The sequence below is a fragment of the Nicotiana sylvestris genome, chromosome 11 (assembly GCF_000393655.2).
Source record: "Nicotiana sylvestris chromosome 11, ASM39365v2, whole genome shotgun sequence".
Lineage (NCBI taxonomy): Eukaryota > Viridiplantae > Streptophyta > Magnoliopsida > Solanales > Solanaceae > Nicotiana > Nicotiana sylvestris.
This window is the reverse complement of record NC_091067.1, coordinates 44,420,491-44,439,825: the sequence shown is the minus strand read 5'-3', so window position 1 is coordinate 44,439,825 and position 19,335 is coordinate 44,420,491. Positions and strand designations below refer to the sequence as shown.

Below are 19,335 nucleotides of genomic sequence, written 5' to 3'. Positions count from 1 at the left end.
GCGGGGGCAACGTACCGGGAGCACGAAAGTCTACCCGGCCTAGTTACTTGACCCAACCTCGTTCTACTTGGTATGACTTCTAACAGAAAAGTGGGCCACGCGCACGTGTGCACCATAAATTCAGAAGACTCAGAAAGAAGAAGGGTTTCGTAGCAGTTTATATATACAATTCAGATAATATCAAAGCGGTAAAAAGCAACATTTAGCACATTAGACACAAACATGTAAAAATCAGATAATAAATAAAGCCAAATATAATAATTATTCTAAGCTCGAATTCTTGAACCCTGAACCAGAGATTCTGGGTTCGGTCTCCAACGGAGTCGCCAGAGCTGTCACACCACCTTTTTCCTACACCCGAAGGTATATAAGGGAGTTTTTCCAATTAAAGTGACATTATTCGAAATGAGATTATTTAATTATTTCAAAGTCACCACCTGGGATAATTTATGGTGTCCCAAGTCACCGGTTAAAATTCCGAATCGAGGAAATTGACTCTTATTTAATGGTCTACGAACACAGAAATCCGGGTAAGGAATTCTGTTAACCCGAGAGAAGGTGTTAGGCATTCCCGAGTTCTGTGGTTCTAGCACGGTCGCTTAGTGATTATACTTGGCTAAAATTGCCTAATTACTGATTTTAAAACCTATGTGCATTTACCTTTTACCGCTTTTAATCACTTGATTTGTTTGTAATTAAAGAATTGAGTTACGCGTACGTATACTCTTTTCTTTTGGCGCGTCAAAAAATCATGTCACGCAAACGTGTCCACAATTAATAACGCTTGGTTTATTTATATTAAGAAAGGTTTGGTTGAAGTTGCGCGAACGCATCCCTCGAGTTACTTTTTGGAATTAAAAACACAATTATGTTACGGGAACGTATACATAATCACAACACTAGTCTAAATCGAGCCTAAAGCAAACTACGAGTGTTCATTTTTTAGAAATTGTAATCGTATCGCGCGAACGTGTACACAATTGAATTAATAACATTTTTATTATAAAAATAAATTTGGCCAAAGTTGCGCGTGCTTAAAACAAACTACGAACATTTGTCATTTTTGTATGATTAAATGGTAGGTGGCGCGCCTCGGACTATATGAGCTAATTTAATTTAATAACCTCCGAAAATCCATTTTATTGAGAAGATTTGTTCGAAGTTGCGCGAACGCATACTCCGAATTGTCTTTAGAATTGTAATCATGTCACGCGAACGTGTCCATAACCACGACAGTATATTAAACGTGCCTAAAGCAACTAACGCGTTATCAACTTTGCGAGGGACATGAAAATTAGCTAAATGGCACGCCTCAAATTTTAAGTATTTTTTAAAAGAAATAATTATAAGAGGGCCACGCATTTGTCATTTTTATTTGGCACGACGCATCCCGACTTTAATTAAAAGGACGTGACTAGTTCATCAAAGAACGTAAGGGGATTCCTACTTATGTTATGCCAAAGCTTAAACTAATAATTTAATAAAAAATGAACTGGTAGCAGACCACCCACATTTGATTGTGGAAAGGCCGAGTTAGTCAAAAACCCACGTCTGGTTGCCCATTACTGCAGGCTCAGCGTTTGAAATAATTGGGCTCAACTTGAAGCCCAGTTTGGCAACCTGATTGTGGAAGGGGAAGATCATCGAAATTAGGCCAATGATGACAGCCCAATACACGACCCAACAAATATGTTTGAAGCAAATTGCATTATTCAAGAAATCATGGGATTGAACAAATACGGATAATCTTTGAATCAAATGCAAAGCACATTTTTATGCTAACATAGGTTCCAAAATGAAGATACAATCCTAGTTGCAACAACACACCTTTACACAAATTATTCACCAATTAACAAAACTCAAAGGTCCCTTCCCCCTAGTTTATATTAAATTCTGATTCAAGCATAACATATTTAAAACATACCACATGTCATGGAAACTTGCCAAAGAAAAACTAAATATGAAAGGTTAATCTGAATCTGAAAATTTCAAGTCAAAAACCAAGCTCAAACCCCATTCAAAAACTATTTTAAGATAAAAAAAGTGCTCATACATGAGCAACAACAGAACTGAAGGACAACTCTAAAACCATTGTGCTGTATTTCAAGCTATATAGGAACAGATCTAAAATGGGCAGTAGGAAATAAATCCAAACCAAGCTTACTAGACCAACCACATGAAGGGTCTAAACTTGTAATTTGAACCACAACCATGAAACGTACATCCAAATCATCCAATCTTAACTAATTAATTAAGGATCATACTCTTCAATTAACACATGATTATACGAGGTTTACAACATTCCTGAATCACCTATATTCAAACAAAGTTCACCCAACATTTAAATCAAATATACATCTAGGAATGAAATATCCAAAATAAACTAGACTGAAAGCATGAACAATAAAATGACAGCATCGAGCAGAAATTACAACAAGAACTTAATGTTTTTCCTTTAAACTCCAGCTCGGTTCACAGATCTTTACACAAACTTAATCAGGCTTCATTTCCAACATAGTTTCAAGAGAATACCTGGTATGTAGAACAGAAAAATGGGGTAAGCAATCAACAACAGCAAACAGCAAAATACAGCAGCAGAAAGCCCAACACAGTAGCTTCAACACCTCAATCCAGAAATCCCAGCAACACGGAGAAAACCAGTAAAAATGGAGAAGAAAAATAGTCCGGAAATCTCTCTTTGTTTTCTCTTTCTAGCTTTGAACTCTCTCTGGTATTCTTCCGCTCTCAATATTTCAGAAAATTTGGTTCTATCTTTTTTACTCTCTTCAAAATGAATTCTGCCCCCGTATATCTAGTGTATCCAGAGTGTATATCGAGTGTATACCGCTCCCTCCGCCCCCTTGAATCTGATTTTCAGCTCCCTTAAATGGGCATTCAATTAGTGCATTTTCCATTACCAATTCAACTTTTCATTTCTTTAATCATCCACTTAATTGTCCACTCAATTAGTGCTTTTAGTTAATTTGATAATGCAAATACTACCCTGCCACTATTAGGAGCTTCTCAATTAGTAACTACTTGCACAAAATTATACTAATCAGTGGATTATTATACATATTCAACCAAATTATTGAACTAATCCCAGTTATTCTGCCTAAGTGATTAAACGAGATACCATTTCAAAGTATTCTGATATCCTAATTATTAATTAATTCCAAAAAATGTAAAATCAAATCTTAATCCAATGCTATATTTTTGTATTTTTAATGCATTAATAAAATTAAACATGCCCACAAATATATGCAAACAATCAGAAAAATCACGCAATAATTCCTAAAAATAACAAATAATCAAGGCCAAAACCTAATTTTGGGAATTATTTTGGAGTAATTCGTATGAGACAAAAATCACGTGCTCACAGCTTGTTCTCATAATAAATTGATTATACCAGCTAAAGTTGGGACTAATCCCCCTGAATTCTAAAATATATAAAAGGTGAATATGAGCCCATTCACCTATCATGTGAGCCACTTATACATGCATATATGAGATGGTTACATGCGTGTTTATTGTCAACCCGCAGTTTGGCATTTGAAATTGTTTTTCTCAATTAAGAGCTAATTTTTAGATTATGCAATTAAGACAGTTTATCTTGATAATGCTGGTTTATATCCAAGCTGGTTTAGCATTGAATACCTCCTATTAATGGTTAAACTATTTCTTATGAGAATAAAACTTCATGTGTTGCGCATACATCGACACTTGTATGCATCAGACCAATAAGATATAATAAGTCATCCCCTCACAATAGGTTTAAGATTAGAAACCAAATATTTTTAGTATCTAATAACTTTTGATGTGTGATATTTGATTAATTTCTCTACCACAATATACAAAGATACGTTCCCCAAAAAAGATTGGAAATATATGTTAGTTTTTTAAACATTTAGGGAATGAAATACGCAGCTGAAAAATATGTTGTACGAATCAAATTATCATTAGTATGATCCTCATTCAGAAAGTAATTCAAGTCAAATGTCAGAAGCATTTACTGATCCAAATTAAATATCATATTTTAGCTACAAATACTCATATTATAATTAAAGTCCCAGAATGATAGAGTTTACTACACACATGAAGGGTAGTAGACCAATCGGTTCCAAAGGTAACAATCCTTGAAAAATAATAGGAGCAAATGATCATAATGAAGAGGAAATGAGCTCTAGAAGATCCTACGACATAATATTGCATGAAACTCCGGAAGAAGTTCAGGTACCTGAAAATAAAGAAAGTGATGAGATCTCAATAAGTTATGTTTCTTGTGAACCAATACAAAATGATCGTCAAGTAGTGCACGATATTATAAAAGATTGTGGGGATCAGCTCCTGTAGTCCATACGCCTGAATATGTGTTACCATTTAAATGCATGCCATAATCTATATGACTCATTTGGTCAAATTTATATGAAGATCCATGAAGGATTTAAAATACTTGAAACATATAATTCAAAGTCTCGAGAAATATATTCGATCAAATTACAAATTTTTTTGTACGATTTAAAGCAATCTGGGCGCACGTTGTATACTCGCATCAGTGAATATTTGCCGAAAGAAGGTTACATAAATGATATTATTTATCCATATATTGCTATGAAGAAAATATCATCCGAAGTTGTTATACTTGCTGTTTATGTTGATAATATAAATTTTGTTGGAACTCTAGAAGAGCTCCAAAAGCCAATTGAATATCTTAAGAAAGAATTTGAGATGAAAGATCTTGGAAAGACAAAACTTTATCTTGGTCTGCAAATTTAACATTTAGCAGTCGGGATGTTGATCCATTATTCTGCCTATACATAAAGGGTCTTAAAATGCTTTTACATGGACAAAGCGTACCCATTGAGTATGCCAATGATTGTTCGATCACTTGGACTGAACAAGGATCCGTTCCAACCTCCAGGAGAGGATGATGAACTCCTTGGTCCTGAAATACCCTATCTCAGTGCAATTGCTGCACTTATGTATCTTGCTAATACTACAAGACCTGACATAACATTTTCTGCTAATTACTAACAAGATATATCTGTTCTCCTACATGAAGGTATGAGAGTGAGAGTAAGCATATATTGCAATATTTAAAAGGAACTCTTAATATGAGTTTGTTTTATGCTAACAAAGGTAGTGCATATCTCGTTGGTTATGGAGATGCAGGTTATTTATCTGATCCCCGTAAAACTCGATCTCAAACTGGCACATTCATTCAAGTGACCCAGCAGATTTATTCACTAAATCTTTACCAACTTTAACTTTTAAGAAGATGGTATACAAGATTGGAATGCGGAAACTCAAATATTTGAAACAAGATTTTCATCAGGAGGGAGTAAAATACGCGCTAGACTCTTTTTTCCTTACTAAGATTTTTCTCACAGGATTTTTCTTGTAAGATTTTTAATGAGGCAGCTAGCAATGCGTATTACTAAATATGTGTACTTTTTTTTTTCACTTTGATTATTTTCCCATGGATTTTTTTCTTAGTAAACCTTGACACGTAATAATGAGCATCCAAGAAGGAGTGTTATGAAAATATTATATTGCGGATGCTCATTTAATACCCCGCTTTTATTTAATACTTCATTAAAGTTTATTGCAAGCAACTCAATAAAATAACTTGTAGAACCTTCTTATTAAACATGATGATTGCGAGCAGCTTATGCATAGTAAAATGCCTCCCAACTGATTCTTTTCTTCGATAAATAGAGAAACTTATGGACATCAATTTAAAATTTAATAATATATTTAATTTACAGTTTTTATTTTATAACAAGGTTAACCTTAATAACCAAAAGGTATTGGGTACCATTTAAGAATACAAGGAAACATTTTGAAAACGCACTCAAACTCGACTGCATACCGCCGCTAGTTTTTATCTCCGGCGAGTGGGTGATGTTAAGGTGCCCGACGGCAGTTAGGACTCTGGGAAATCTGATGGAAAATTATTCTCAGATTCCTTCTGCCCACCAAAAGGCCCATTTTCACTATAACCACACTGATTCTGCCAACTTCTCCAGATGGACTGCAAAGTTAGTTACTAAATTTCCCATTAACACTTCACTTTTTTTCCTTTCCTTTTCCCAACTTTTTGGCGTTTTCCTTTTTTGTTCTATTTAGTTCTGGAATGAAAATTTTGTTGCTACTGTTAACAGCAAGATTCAAGCTGGGCTTTTTTTAGCTGTATTCAAGATTGAATTTTGGTAGTTCCATATTGGATTTTATTGCACTCAACTATGTCGGTTGTGTTTGATTCTTCGATTCGAGTTAGTTGTGTTCAAGATTGAATTTTGATAGTTCCATATATGATTTTATTGCATTCAACTATGTGGGTTGTGTTTGATTCTTCAGGTGGAGTTACTTAAATTGCTGCTTCAACTATAATGCTACATTTTTCAGAGGATTGTGTCTAATGCTGGTTGCTGGGATGGGGTTTTAATTGTGTAATGTTCTATTTATATGAAAAATATGTAATAATGGTTATGCATATAGCTAGGATTCTATGATTTATATGCAATTTAGCTAATGGCTTATATTTGATTTGGTAGGGAATGTTACCAGTTCATGTATGCAAGGCCGTGGCACAAAGTTGTTGACTTCTATGCGGACATGGTGAAAGGCCACACCTCATTGTCAGGATTATTTGGAAAAGAGGTGCACACTGGCAAACTTTGCTGTAATGCTTAAACTGGTTGTTTGGGGAATTTTTTTGTTGTATTTATTTGTTTATTGCTTTACTTATAAGTTTTTTGGTAACGGGAATACTGTGAGGGACTTTCTCAAGATGAGCTAAACTAAGACTAATTTTCATAAAGAATTTCTTGAGATAAGTTCAAATACTTTATGGGTGCGATACTGTTAAAACAAGTGTCTTTAAATCTTAAAAGCTTCCACTCATTTGGTTCCAAATGTTTGTCTTTCCTATGCAATTTTCTTCTTTATTAAAATTCAGTGCCATATTAAAAGTTCTTACTGTCATTTATTTCATTTGGATTGCTTCTTATGCAAGTTGTCTACAATATTTAATGGTATAATACACTTAATGTTTATATACTTGTACTTATCTTGGAAATTGCCATCGCAGACACAAGCTGAGCATGAAGATGCTGAAATTCGAGAGGACCATGAGAAATCTGAGGTAGTTAGTTTTCCAGTTAAAGATAGGGGTGGTAGATGGGATAGAGTAACTTTTAAGATTGTCCTTTCCTATCATGGAGGTTCTTTCGATGGATGGCAGAAGCAGCCTGCTCTGAATACCGTCCAAGGGTAAGTATTTTCTAACAAGGACATTCACTGGGTTTGTTGCTGTTGGTAAGTATTTTCTAACATGGACATTAATATCATGAATGGAGTGTCACATGCTCCATGGTCTTTCATGAGTAACTGATAGTTTTTGACTTGACATTCTTTTAGCAGCATGTATGCTCTCAATTACTTTATAGTTGTGCATGACACTGTCAATGGTTAAGTTCAAGTTGCTAGATGTGTTATCATATCTTGGATGAACAATTTTATATCTTCAGTAGTTGACTTTATTTTACATTTTTTCGGTTATCTTAGGGGGATGTGGATATGCTATACCCTGCATTGGCAGTTGGTTTTCAAGCTACATTCTTTTTGCAGATCCCTACGGAGTTATATTGAAGGAATTCTGAATGATAAAAAAACAAGATTTAAAAAGAAAAAACCATAGATCCTCATAGAAGACATCCAGTGAGAGAACACCAGTAATAAGGTCATGCAGAAGACAGAGGTGGTGCTGGACTTTTGGCTGCCTTCTTTGGACTTTTAGTTTTTCTTATTGGATCAGTGATAGTAGGTCCAGAGGGTTCTTCTGCAAAATTCTCATGCATGTATATTTATCTTTTTAACGTGATAAGAGCTGATTTTATTTGAGATCAAACCAACTGATAACTTCTGTTGGTATGGTGTTCATGTGTCGTGTGCTCTGCTTTATTCAGATTGGTCGAAAGATCTCTAGGTCAGTTTGTTGATGAGAGGAAGGCTCAATTATTAAAAGATAAGAACTTACCATTAGAAGCATGCACTGTAGTTGCTGGGCGTACCGACAAGGGCGTTTCAGCCTCTCAACAAGTTTGTTCTTTCTGTAAGTCACCTAGCTTGGTCTACCATCCTTTCACTTATATGAATCAGTTTCCAAAATTCTCATCTTAATGGCCACTGTTGTTATAAGGCACGATTAAGCCCTGAAATTAGGTGCAGTATGCGCCGGGCGCTTGTACTTGCTTCAGTTGTGCTTTAGTGTAGACACCTAGGCGCTTTGGCGAGCGCGCCAGCGCCCATGAACTCCCTCTTGAAAAGGGACATATTAATGGTTAAAAAAACTTAATGGATGATAATGATAGTGATTTGGTCATTAAGTCTGATTTGGATACTTAAAACTTCATTATTGCATTTTTATTAGAAATTTAAATTGATTTTCGAACTTGATTAACATGCTTACTATTCATATGTTTTTACTCAAGTACAGTTGTTGCATAATTTGTGTGTGTGTGGTCTTGTATTTTTCTTGCATTGCAGATATATTTGAAATTTAAATTATTTCTTCATTTGCTCCTTTCATCACTAAAGCATGCACTTTAATCGCACTACATGCTTAAAGCTCTAGCATATCTCGGCACATTTCTGTACTTTTCGCCTTGGCAACACTATATCTTGATATCTGTTTGCTTTGTACTTTAATTTTGACGTGTCCTGTTTTTTTTGCTTGTGCCATGAAGGATATGATGTTGACTTTAATTTAGCAGTTAAATTGAACTTAAAAAAGATGCAGTATACTGTCTTGTGAAGTTTGGATTGTGCAATCCCTTAATCTGTTAGGGGCCTTATTTAGTGTTGCACATTACTTTTTTTCTCTTACTCCAGATCAAGAACGCCACTTGCCTGTTCATATGTTTTTAGATCATTACCTCTCATGCTGCTACTGCTGCTACTACTAGTACTACTAGTCTACTACTACAACTAGTACTACCACCGCCACCACCACTACTCCTACTGCTGCCACTACTTTTACTACTAAAAATGCCCTATACAACTTGGAATCTCCTTTTAACTCTAAAAATACCCTTTGACCAAACATTCTTTTTGCATCTTTTGAGCCTCGAAACTTGAAAATGAGCCCTAAATTTGTTATGTCCCCTGCCCCATAGTAAGTTGGGCAAACTTCAGCATCTTTCAGTCCATTGGCGATGCCACATATTCCTCTTTGTGAGGGGTTGTTCTATAAAACAGTGGATTATCGATTCAAATGCATACCAATTTAAGAACTTGAACAATAAGGTTGAGTAAAAATTCTAAGTTGCTCTGACACGGCAATTTTGGTGCCGCACCCGTGTCGACATGATACTAGTATGGGTGTGGGTATGGGATCCGTATCGGATCTGGTCAAACAATTTTGGGTACTTTGACCACGACGGACGGAAAAATTTGAGACGAGATACAATATGATTCCCGTAATCAGAACCAAAACTAGGGTAAAGTTGAAGAAAAGAGCATACCTTATCTAGGAATTCAATCCTTTACTTATCTACAACTTGAGAATATAAAAGAAATCCATATTTTACAAGCTATACGTAAGTATTCTACAAAATTTCTCATAAATTAGAGACTTTTTTTTTTTGAATTATTTTTAGCTGGATCCCGGCACCTGTATCCGTATTAGGGTCCGTATCCCCGAATCTTTGAATTTAGATCTTGAAGGATCTAACCTCTAGATCCGGACCCGTGTCGGACACCTGCACCGTGTCTGAGCAACTAAGAGTAAAATGACTAAAATGTATACTCTTTTATCAATAATACATTATTCTCCCAAAAATCATATGTTGGACACAACAGCTGAAGATCTGGACAAATTAATATCGAGAGATTTATCCAAGATTGAAGAAGAGGAACTCTGAAACCTAGTAACAATGCCAAAATATTCCTTCTGTGGGGTCTTTCTACAAAAAAGAATGTGGCTTATTTGCTGAATACCTACTAATTTAAAGTGGCTAAAAAGCTTAAATTCTATTTTTTAATAAAGAAGTTCCACAGATGGCATCAAGAAGATGCATTAGGTACAAAAGAGAAAGCTAGCTCCATTACATAAGAGGTTCCAATCATAAGTTCAGGGAGCTAACAAAATCCAACAACTGATCAAAATTGTTCACAAAAGACAAATTGCTCCAGCATAAACGATTGAGTTGACATTTAGCTTTTAGAGAGTGACTTGAAGTTGAAACTCCATTAAAACATCTGCGGTTCTTTCCGTGCAAACACACCAAAAGATACTTTCAGGGATCATTTCGCAGATTTTTTTGATGGGTTTTCCAACTTTCCGTGAAATTCAGCTAACAAGTGCATTTTTGACAATCTCTGGCATAACCCAATTGAGTCCAAAAATTGAAAAGAACATGCTCCATAAGCCTGCTGTGATAGTACAGTGAAGAAATTAGTGACTGATGTTTTCTGCACTCTGTTGGCACATGTAGCATCTGTTTACAAGCTGAAAGCCTCTCTTGAGTCTTGATAAGGTTGTCTTGAGTCAGACATGCCTTGTTCAGTGTTTCCCAGCAGAAGCAGATAACATTGGCAGCTTTGTCTTCCATATCAACTTCCATGGCCATGTATATCAGTCATACCATCTGCTGAATATATCCTGAGTTAACAGTGAATGAACCATCACTGGTTCTACACCACCTTATTTTCTGTATGTCTTGCATGTTCATTCTATTATTTTCTATTTTGGCATGAAGATCAAGAAGGTCATCAAGCTCCCAATCTTGTATATTCCTCCTAAATTGAATATCCCAATTGCTGTCACCTCTGTTATTTGCAATGGTCGATCTGGATCTCAGGCAATCTGAAAAAGGATCGGATAATCATGTTGGAGAGTGTTGTTGACCATCCAGATGTCTTTCAAAAGCTACTGTGCATTCCACTTCTAATCTTGAAAATTGTTTTGTTGAAGAATTCAGACCTTGAGAGAGGATCTGTGAGGTTTATTACACCAATGGCTATGTTTCCCATATTTAGCTGTAACTATTTCCTTCCACAAGCCATGATATCTTGGTTATATATATCTCCATAACCACTTTATAGACATGCATTTGCTGTGGATTTCTAGATTATTGATACCCAAGCCACCTTTATCTTTGGGTTTAATGACTTTGCTCCATTTAGCGAGATGGAATTTGTGGCTTTGGCTATTTCCTTTTCATAGGAAGTTCCTTCTGATCTTGTCTAGTTGTTTGAGAACCTTACAGGGGATGGGTAAAAGAGTCATAAAGTAAGTAACGATGCTGTCATAAGTCATAACACAGATAAAAAACTTAAACTCTTTTAACCAATAATACATTATTGTCCAAACTCCTATGAATAGCATCTTCGACTTGATTAAGAAAAGTTCCCAATTTTTTTTCCATTGAAATACTTATACAAAAGTTGCAGATGACTAGGTTGAGAATATATTAGTATAATCAGGTGCAAGAACCCTCTTTAAAGTTACAGAATTGAGAAGTTGAATAGCAACAAAATTCAGTGTGTCCAGTTGACCTGTTCCTTTGAACTTGGCAGTGCCAGTGGTGGAACTGACAAAGTTGACATTCAAAGGCTAATTAACATGCTATAAATACTTCTCATGTCAATTTTCGTTAAGGATATCATGGGCATATAGCCAATCATAAAATCATGATTACATTCATATCCAAAAAGCTTAATGTTCAACTTGTGAATTTTTTTTCCTCCTTATGTTTTTTCGAGATAAGTATATTGGTTTACTTCTATGTTTAGATACTTGGAGAAAGGACATTAAGATTCAGGATGTAAAAGATGCCATTGATAAAGCAGCACCAGGAAAGATCAGGGTGGTTTCTCTCACCAAGGTAATTGATTCTTTGGTTTGTTGAATGCATGATGTCTGTTGGGGAAAAAATATTTTAAGTTTTTTTGGTTAAATACAGCTGTTACCATTTAGATTTTCTTTTATTTGGTGAATGCCCATAAAGTTTTAAAAGTAGCGTTAAACCATTTTTTCTCCAAAGTCACGTGGAAAGCCCATTTTGGCTTAACAACTGTCTAAATCCCGTGGGTAACTGATTGAGTATCATGTAGTCTAGGGGCATAAGTGAGAATAAAACTATTCTTGCCATTTATGCGTACACATACAAAAGACTGATGAACAAAAAGAGAAGCCCTCAAACTTATCAACAAAAAAAAAAAAGAAGAAGAAGAGAAGCCCTCAACTGCCTCATTTATGGTGATGACGGCATTAACAACTGAGGAAGTGGAGTTGAAAGAACAAAGGAAAGCTTTGGGAAGAGCATCCTTATTATTTAGTTTCTGTTGTGGGACAATTCTTACAATCTGCTGTGCTGGACTTACCGGATCCTTTCTCCAAGATAGCCATGGTTGTTCTACTAGGCCTTATGCTTTCAAAAATGAGTTTTTGTGTTGAAATTTCATTGTTCTTGTTTGTTTTTGGTTTTCTTCTTCTCGACAGCTTGAATGATGTTCTCTTCATCTCTGGTTCTAGTCTGCTAAATGGTGATTTTAGCCCTGTGTATGCAAAAGGGGGTTTCTTTGCTATCTATCCTTCTCCTTTTCACTAGTAGATTAAATCAGTAACTTCCATTTGCAAAGCATTGTTCCGCTGCTGCCAAATTGTCATGGAAGAGGCTGACGCTCACATTCACCAATCTCTATTAGCATTTGGAGTATGATTGGTAGGAATGACTTTTGCAATTTGTGAATCACTAATGATTTAATTGCAACCTTTTTGAGTTAATTGGGCATACTACACGTGCATATTTCGGACAGGTTTGGTTCAAAAGAATCAGTATGTTTTGAAGGAAAAGCAACATCTGCCTCTTCTGTAAAATCTTGATGTCTTTACTTGTTGAATTTATGAGTAGGATGTCATTATATTGATAGCAATTTTGGGTTCTTACACTCCCAGCATAGTTTAAAGCGATCCAGTCCATCTTTTTCTGCATAGGAAGTACCTACTTTGTGCTACAGAAATCAATAGATTTTTTTTACTTATCAAAAAAGGGTGTATTACCGTCTGCACAACATCAATTATACCTTCCTTTTTCCTTTTTATCTGCGGATTAGGTGTAACAAAACTAAATTTTTCTTGCAATAGGTATCACGAGATTTTCATCCCAACTTCTCTGCAAAATGGAGACACTATTTATATTTATTCCCTATCGATGATGCATTAAATGGAGAGCAAGATGGTCAAATGTGGATCAACAGTTGCACTGATGTTCATCAACAGAATGAATGTGGTAAAAGTGCAATTGACGAAAGTAATGTAGATGTAATGGATGATGACAATGACGAGCTGGTGCATGGAAACAAACCAACCAAGTTTAAAGTAAGCAAGGTTAACCGGCTTTTGGGTCAGCTTGAAGGAAAGCTTTTATCTTACAAAATGTTTGCACGAGATCTTAAAGCTTCAAGGAACACGTAAGTTTTGTTTTCCCATTATGGTTCTTTACTTCTTCTTGCAGTGATTCTTTGTCCCTTATTACACTAAATCACAGATGAAATTAAATTCTGTTGATCTTCAACATATCTGTTCAGTTTGACATCTAAATCTCTCATTCTAGATGCTTAATGAACGGCTAGTACTACTGAGATTTTTGTATATGAAGTTGAAACAGAACAACAACAACAACAACAACCCAGTATAATCCCACTTAGTGGGGTCTGGGGAGGGTAGTGTGTACGCAAACCTTACCCCTACCCTGGGGTAGGGAGACTGTTTCCAAATAGACCCTCGGCATCCTTCCCTCCAAGAACTTCCCACCTTGCTCTTGAGACATACCCAGTATTATCCCACACCATGGGGTCTGAGGAGGGTAGTGTGTACGCAGACCTTACCCCTACCTTGTGAGGATAAAGAGACTGTTTGCAATAGACCCTCGACTATGAAGTTGAAATAGAGAGAACATCAAAAATCATATCATGCACGTATCCATTGTATTGTTATTATTATTATTGTTGTTGTTGCTGTTGTCGTCGTCGTCATCATCATCATATAATAAGTTAATAACACCTAGAAATATTTACTAACACTAGTACCATTATTATTTTACGTTATTATGATAATATTTACAATTAGTCACGATCTTCTCCTGGGAGAAGAAACTATATTGAAAAAGCACTTTAATCTAAGGTGTCACAAGATGATTGTGATTGTTGCACCATCTACATCAAATCATTTTAGCTTCGGATCATTGATCATGTCCCTAGAAAAGTAAAGTGAAGTCAGCGAAGAACGAAAATAAATGTGTACTTTATGATTTCCAGTACCAAGCCATAGGAGTAGGCATGTTCAGCTATAAAGTTACATTTCACATTGTATTCATACTTAATGGTAGACTGATGACCAGATTTTTGTATCTTTATGAATGTCACAGTGGTCCACCAACAGAGTGCTTTGTCTTCCATGCTAGAGCTATTGAAATCTCAATACCATGTGCAAAGGTATCAAACAGTTACTACTAAGCTTGTTGGTTTTGCTTATTTAAATTGTGGATTTTCACATGCTTCTTGTTGAGAACACGTGTCTTCATATGCATGAAGATCCATGTTCCTTCATCTGAATAACTTATAGAAGTCTTCTTTATTGTAGTGTGGCTGTTTAGAAATGCAGTGAATAGTATGTCTATATATGTTAATTTATCGATCAAATATGAGCAAGTTCTTAACTAAAGGCTTTTGAAGGTAAATTATCAGTTCTCTAGAACGTTTCTTGAAGACCATTTTTGATTAAAAGTTTTGGGTATACATCTGTAAAGCCGTTCCATTTGACTTTTTGCGTAAGTCTTTGCGTTTGACTTCTAACAACAAGCTGTCTGCTTTTATCTGATGCTTGATTTGGAGGAAGAGATTTGTGACTAATTTTTGGATTCTTATATTTAGGAACAAGATAATAGATCCTCATGATCCAAAATAAAATTAAAAGGCGCCAGAACATTTGGGATGCCCATTCCTCATGTGAGAGCGAGACCAGAGGATTCTAGGATTTAGTTGTAAAACGCTTTCTAGGAATAAGCATTTCCTACTGTTTTAGAATATGAAGGCACAAGAATCGGGGGGGGGGGGGAGGAGTTGGAATGAGGAATCAATGAACCAAACATTGCATTGTTGTCTAAAAAGAGTCACTTTGACTAGAGGTATACTTGGATTTTACCCTGCAAAACAAGAAGGTAGTATGGATTGAGGCACAGGGTATCCTCTGCAAAGATAATTTTTGCATTCTGTAATTCTTCATGAAACATGTGGTATGCTGGGATATCTACAGTTTTTGTTGTGTGTTTAATGGAGAACATGCGGCTTGGTTCATTTTGCATGTGGAGGATTTTGATGAACTTTTGAGTACATGTGTTTGATTTTATTTTTGTTTTGCTTTGATGATTGAGCTAAGAGGTTTAAAAAAATGCACTCTCTGCATGCACATGGGCAACTGTATATGGTGTGTAGTGTGTTTGGAATTAAATGTGTGATTCCCGTCATATATGCCCCTAGGATGGGAATTCAAAAGGAAGAGTCAGAGAAGGTGAGCAAGTGAAGGGGCTCGTTTGGCACTTATGTTAAGATTAGTTGTAACTTTTCTGTCTTTTTTGTATATTAGAGGACCACCTCTTTTAGATTCTCTATTGTTGTATACACCTTGTATGTGTGGATTTCCCTTTTACATCAACAAACTATTAATTTCATCAATATCAAAAAGATTCTAACTCATTAGTGTCTAAGAGTATGCCAAACCTTAAAATTTTGTCAAACCTACATAAGAAAAATGTCTTTACTGGTTTCCATGTGATGCTGCCAGTTACATTGTAGATTAAAGATGGATATTAGTTTAAGAATTTGGAGTACATTCAGACCTCTATATAACAACATCCCTATATAACAGCAATTCACTAAAAAAGCCAAGTTTTCCTCAGAACCGATTTTTAAAGTTATATTTTACCTCTCTGTAACAGTTGTTTTACCTATAACAACAACCATATTTATAGCGGAACGCTTTTTGTAAAATTAACCCCTCTATAACAACCGTATAGAATCTTTAAGGACTAATAATAATTCTAAAAATATGCACATAATCTTATCCATTGAACAAAGTTTCTATTTTGCATAAGACATAGGATTTCAAGATTTGCACATTATATCTTTTCATTGGACAAATGCCAACAAAATATTTAGATAGAAGATTTAACTGTTAAACTCTTAGATTGTCTTCAAGGGAAAGCTATTGGATACCTTTTTGCTGAAAATTTTGACACAAATCTTCACAAATTCAAGAGTTATATCGCTAGTAAGATAATGAAATCTATGAAATAAGCTACAAAGTTCTTCCATTAATTTTAAAAGAATATATTTTCCTAAGTAGCTTTAAAGTGTGTGCCTTAGAGTTTAAATCTGTATAAGTTTAGTTATGAATTTATTAATAATGTATTAGCTTTCTTCAATATTCAACAAGTGAAATATCCATATCTTTTGAGATTTTAAATTTGCATAATTTTCTCATCTTTTATATGTAACATTGAAGAATGAAAATTAGTTGATTTTTGGATAATTTTTATCTATAACGGCCAAAAAGTATTTAGACCTCAAATGATGTTATATGTATATAACAACCATTCACTATAAAAGTAAAAAAATATCGTAACAAACGAGGCTTTATAGAGAGGGTTGACTGTACTTATTTTATTTCATCTTTTTCTTCATTTCTGATCCTGTTCTTTTTCTTCCTTTTGCCATCATAGACCCTATCTGTGCTTTCTTTTGCTGCTTAATTGTCTGCTGAAGCTGTTGGATTCAAACTACTTTTGATGTCTGATCTGATTCATGTGCAGTTACATTGCCATTAAATCAATTATTTCACTAAGAATCCTTTTCTTTTCTTGTACTGAAATTGTAGGGCGGGGGTCATATGAAGACGATGTGCATTGAGTTGGTCGCTAACCGTTTCTTGCGGAGGGTATGGTTGTTCCGAGAAATTTCTATATGTTCCCTCACACTCGTAATCCACATTAACGTCCACGTGTAAACCCCAAAATCAATGTTACACTTGCAATAGAGTATTGAGTATGTTTGTCCCATAGGGATTTTGTTAAGGCTTCCAGAAGGGTTTATAAAGGCTTTGGTCACTCCACCCTTTGTCGTAAGATTTTGTGTTGGATGCTTAGGTTCTTTCACAACTATCTGCTCACACCCTAGACCTGTAGCGTAACCGGGTTTCTTTTCGTTCTTAGGAGAGATTGAAAAAGTGTTGATGTGATAGTTAAGAAGGAAGATTACCGTTGCCTATATACTCTTTATACTTCCCTTCCGATTGTACCATGTTCTTTGAACTGTTGACCTACAGGTCACTATGTCATTAAAGGAGTAACTTGGACCATTGTGCGATGTCATTTGAACTGTTGCAACATGCATATTTTCACTTGCTATGCTTTGCAGATGGTTCGTGTTCTTGTGGCAACAGCGATTAGGGAAGCAGCTGCTGGAGCCGATGATGGTGCCTTGCTGAGGCTGATGGATGCCACCTGCAGGCGTGCCACTGCTCCACCTGCTCCGCCCGATGGTCTTTGCATGGTCGATGTAGGTTATACAGATTACGATAGAAGAAACTGCTTAATTCCTTAAAGCAACCAGGTTGACTAATTGTCAGTTTACAAGTATTTGCCTTTCTCAAAGGAAATTGTGAATTGAGATGCCTGCCAACAAATAGCATCTCACTTGACATTTGGAATTGGGATGAGGAGCCTGCCAACAAATAGCATTCTTTTTCTTTCTCTATTTTCCAGAAATTTGGAGTTGCAATGCCAGCAGTTTTAGCTTGGAACTTCCAGATACTTGCATCAAGCCTCAACCAATACAGAGACCATCATTGATTTTACTTTGCACATTCTGTGGAGTTCCTATCCTTTATTCTTTTGTACTGATATCTTTATAGGTTGGATTGACCTCCACTTCGGTGAATTTAGTAGCAATAATTCGATTTCATTTCAAGGGTTTGCTTCATAGTGCAAATTAGTGGCAAATTTTGTTGTGAGGGAGCTTCCGGATTGTAATTTTCCAAACTTGTCCTACATGATATATAGAACGGATCTTTCTTCTCATGGAGATAAAAGAGATGAGGAACTCAGATCTTATTGGATGCTAATATATCTTTTGTTCCATTTGATGTGACGCTCTTTTCTTTTAATTAGTCCCAATAACAACTATGACTTTGTTTTTTCGGAAAAAAAGGTTTTTTTTTCCTTTTAATTATTCAAATAACAATGATAACTTTGTCTTTCCGGAAATAATTTAGTCCCATCATACTCATTTTACTGTTAATAATATGATTTTAAAGTCACAAAATGTTATGACATATTTAGAATCACAAGTTAAGAAGTCTTTATTGCTTTTTTATTGCTTTTTAAAATTCTGTATTTAGTTGAACTGTCATGACCCAAAATCTCACCTTATGGATCGTGATGGCACCTGGTCTCTAAAACTAGGTAAGTCGATCACTTACGATAGTTAAACCAATTAAACATGACATATAGAAAACATGATTTAATATAAACACAGAAATAAAGGTTATACAAGCCTACAGGACAATAATCATAACAAATTTTCCAAGACTAACTATTATAGAGTCACGAACTCTACTCACTACATAGAAACACTCGAAATACAATACTGTTCGGATAGAGATTTGACAGTAATAAAGTACGGAAAGGACACTGGACTGCGACGATCAAGCAGCTCTACCTTGAATCCTCACGATCAAGAATCTCTCACTGCCTGAATCTGCTAGTTCGAATATTTGGATATGTACAAAAATGTATAGAAGTGTAGTATGAGTACACTAAGGTCGGTACCCAGTAAGTATCAAGACTAACCTCGGTTGAGTAGTGATGAGGTTCAAGTCAAGACACTCACTAATCAAGTAACCTATGCAAAATATCAATATAAATCTAGCAACGAAAAGCAAAATAAATAAATGACATAAAGAGAAATCATGTGATAAAACAACAAAATAATCAAAGTACAAATAAAATACAAAAAACAATTAAGGAAAAACAATGATAGATCTAATCAACAAATTGTTCTGACACAGGATTTAGAACAAGAGTCAACCCGAGGCACACACCTCGTAATCCCAAATCTCAAGTCACAAATCACGAATCTTATACACATGACACCTCGTGCTCCTAAAATAAGTCACAACCGCGCGGACAACTCACGTGCCAATACCACAATCCGTCCGGCATAGTCACGAGCCAGTCCAAACCACATCGTAGAGAAAGTAGATATACAAGA

At 35.5% G+C, this 19,335-nt stretch overlaps 1 protein-coding gene across 3 annotated transcripts; it reads left to right on the top strand.

Moving 5' to 3' along the window:
* Positions 1 to 5,823: 5,823 nt before the first annotated feature.
* LOC104215532 (uncharacterized) lies at positions 5,824 to 18,208 on the top strand. Of its 3 annotated transcripts, XM_009765352.2 has the most exons (10): positions 5,824 to 6,041; positions 6,361 to 6,452; positions 6,558 to 6,663; positions 7,094 to 7,275; positions 7,971 to 8,116; positions 11,800 to 11,891; positions 13,154 to 13,479; positions 14,436 to 14,502; positions 16,943 to 17,002; positions 17,482 to 18,208. In XM_009765352.2, exons 3-10 carry the CDS (start codon positions 6,574 to 6,576, stop codon positions 17,665 to 17,667), a joined length of 1,149 nt encoding a protein of 382 aa, XP_009763654.1. In that variant the 5' UTR covers positions 5,824 to 6,041; positions 6,361 to 6,452; positions 6,558 to 6,573; the 3' UTR covers positions 17,668 to 18,208. The 3 variants fall into 3 exon arrangements, with proteins under 3 accessions (XP_009763654.1, XP_009763652.1, XP_009763653.1); XM_009765350.2 differs by lacking the exon at positions 6,361 to 6,452; XM_009765351.2 differs by lacking the exons at positions 6,361 to 6,452; positions 16,943 to 17,002.
* The last annotated feature ends 1,127 nt before the right edge of the window (positions 18,209 to 19,335 follow it).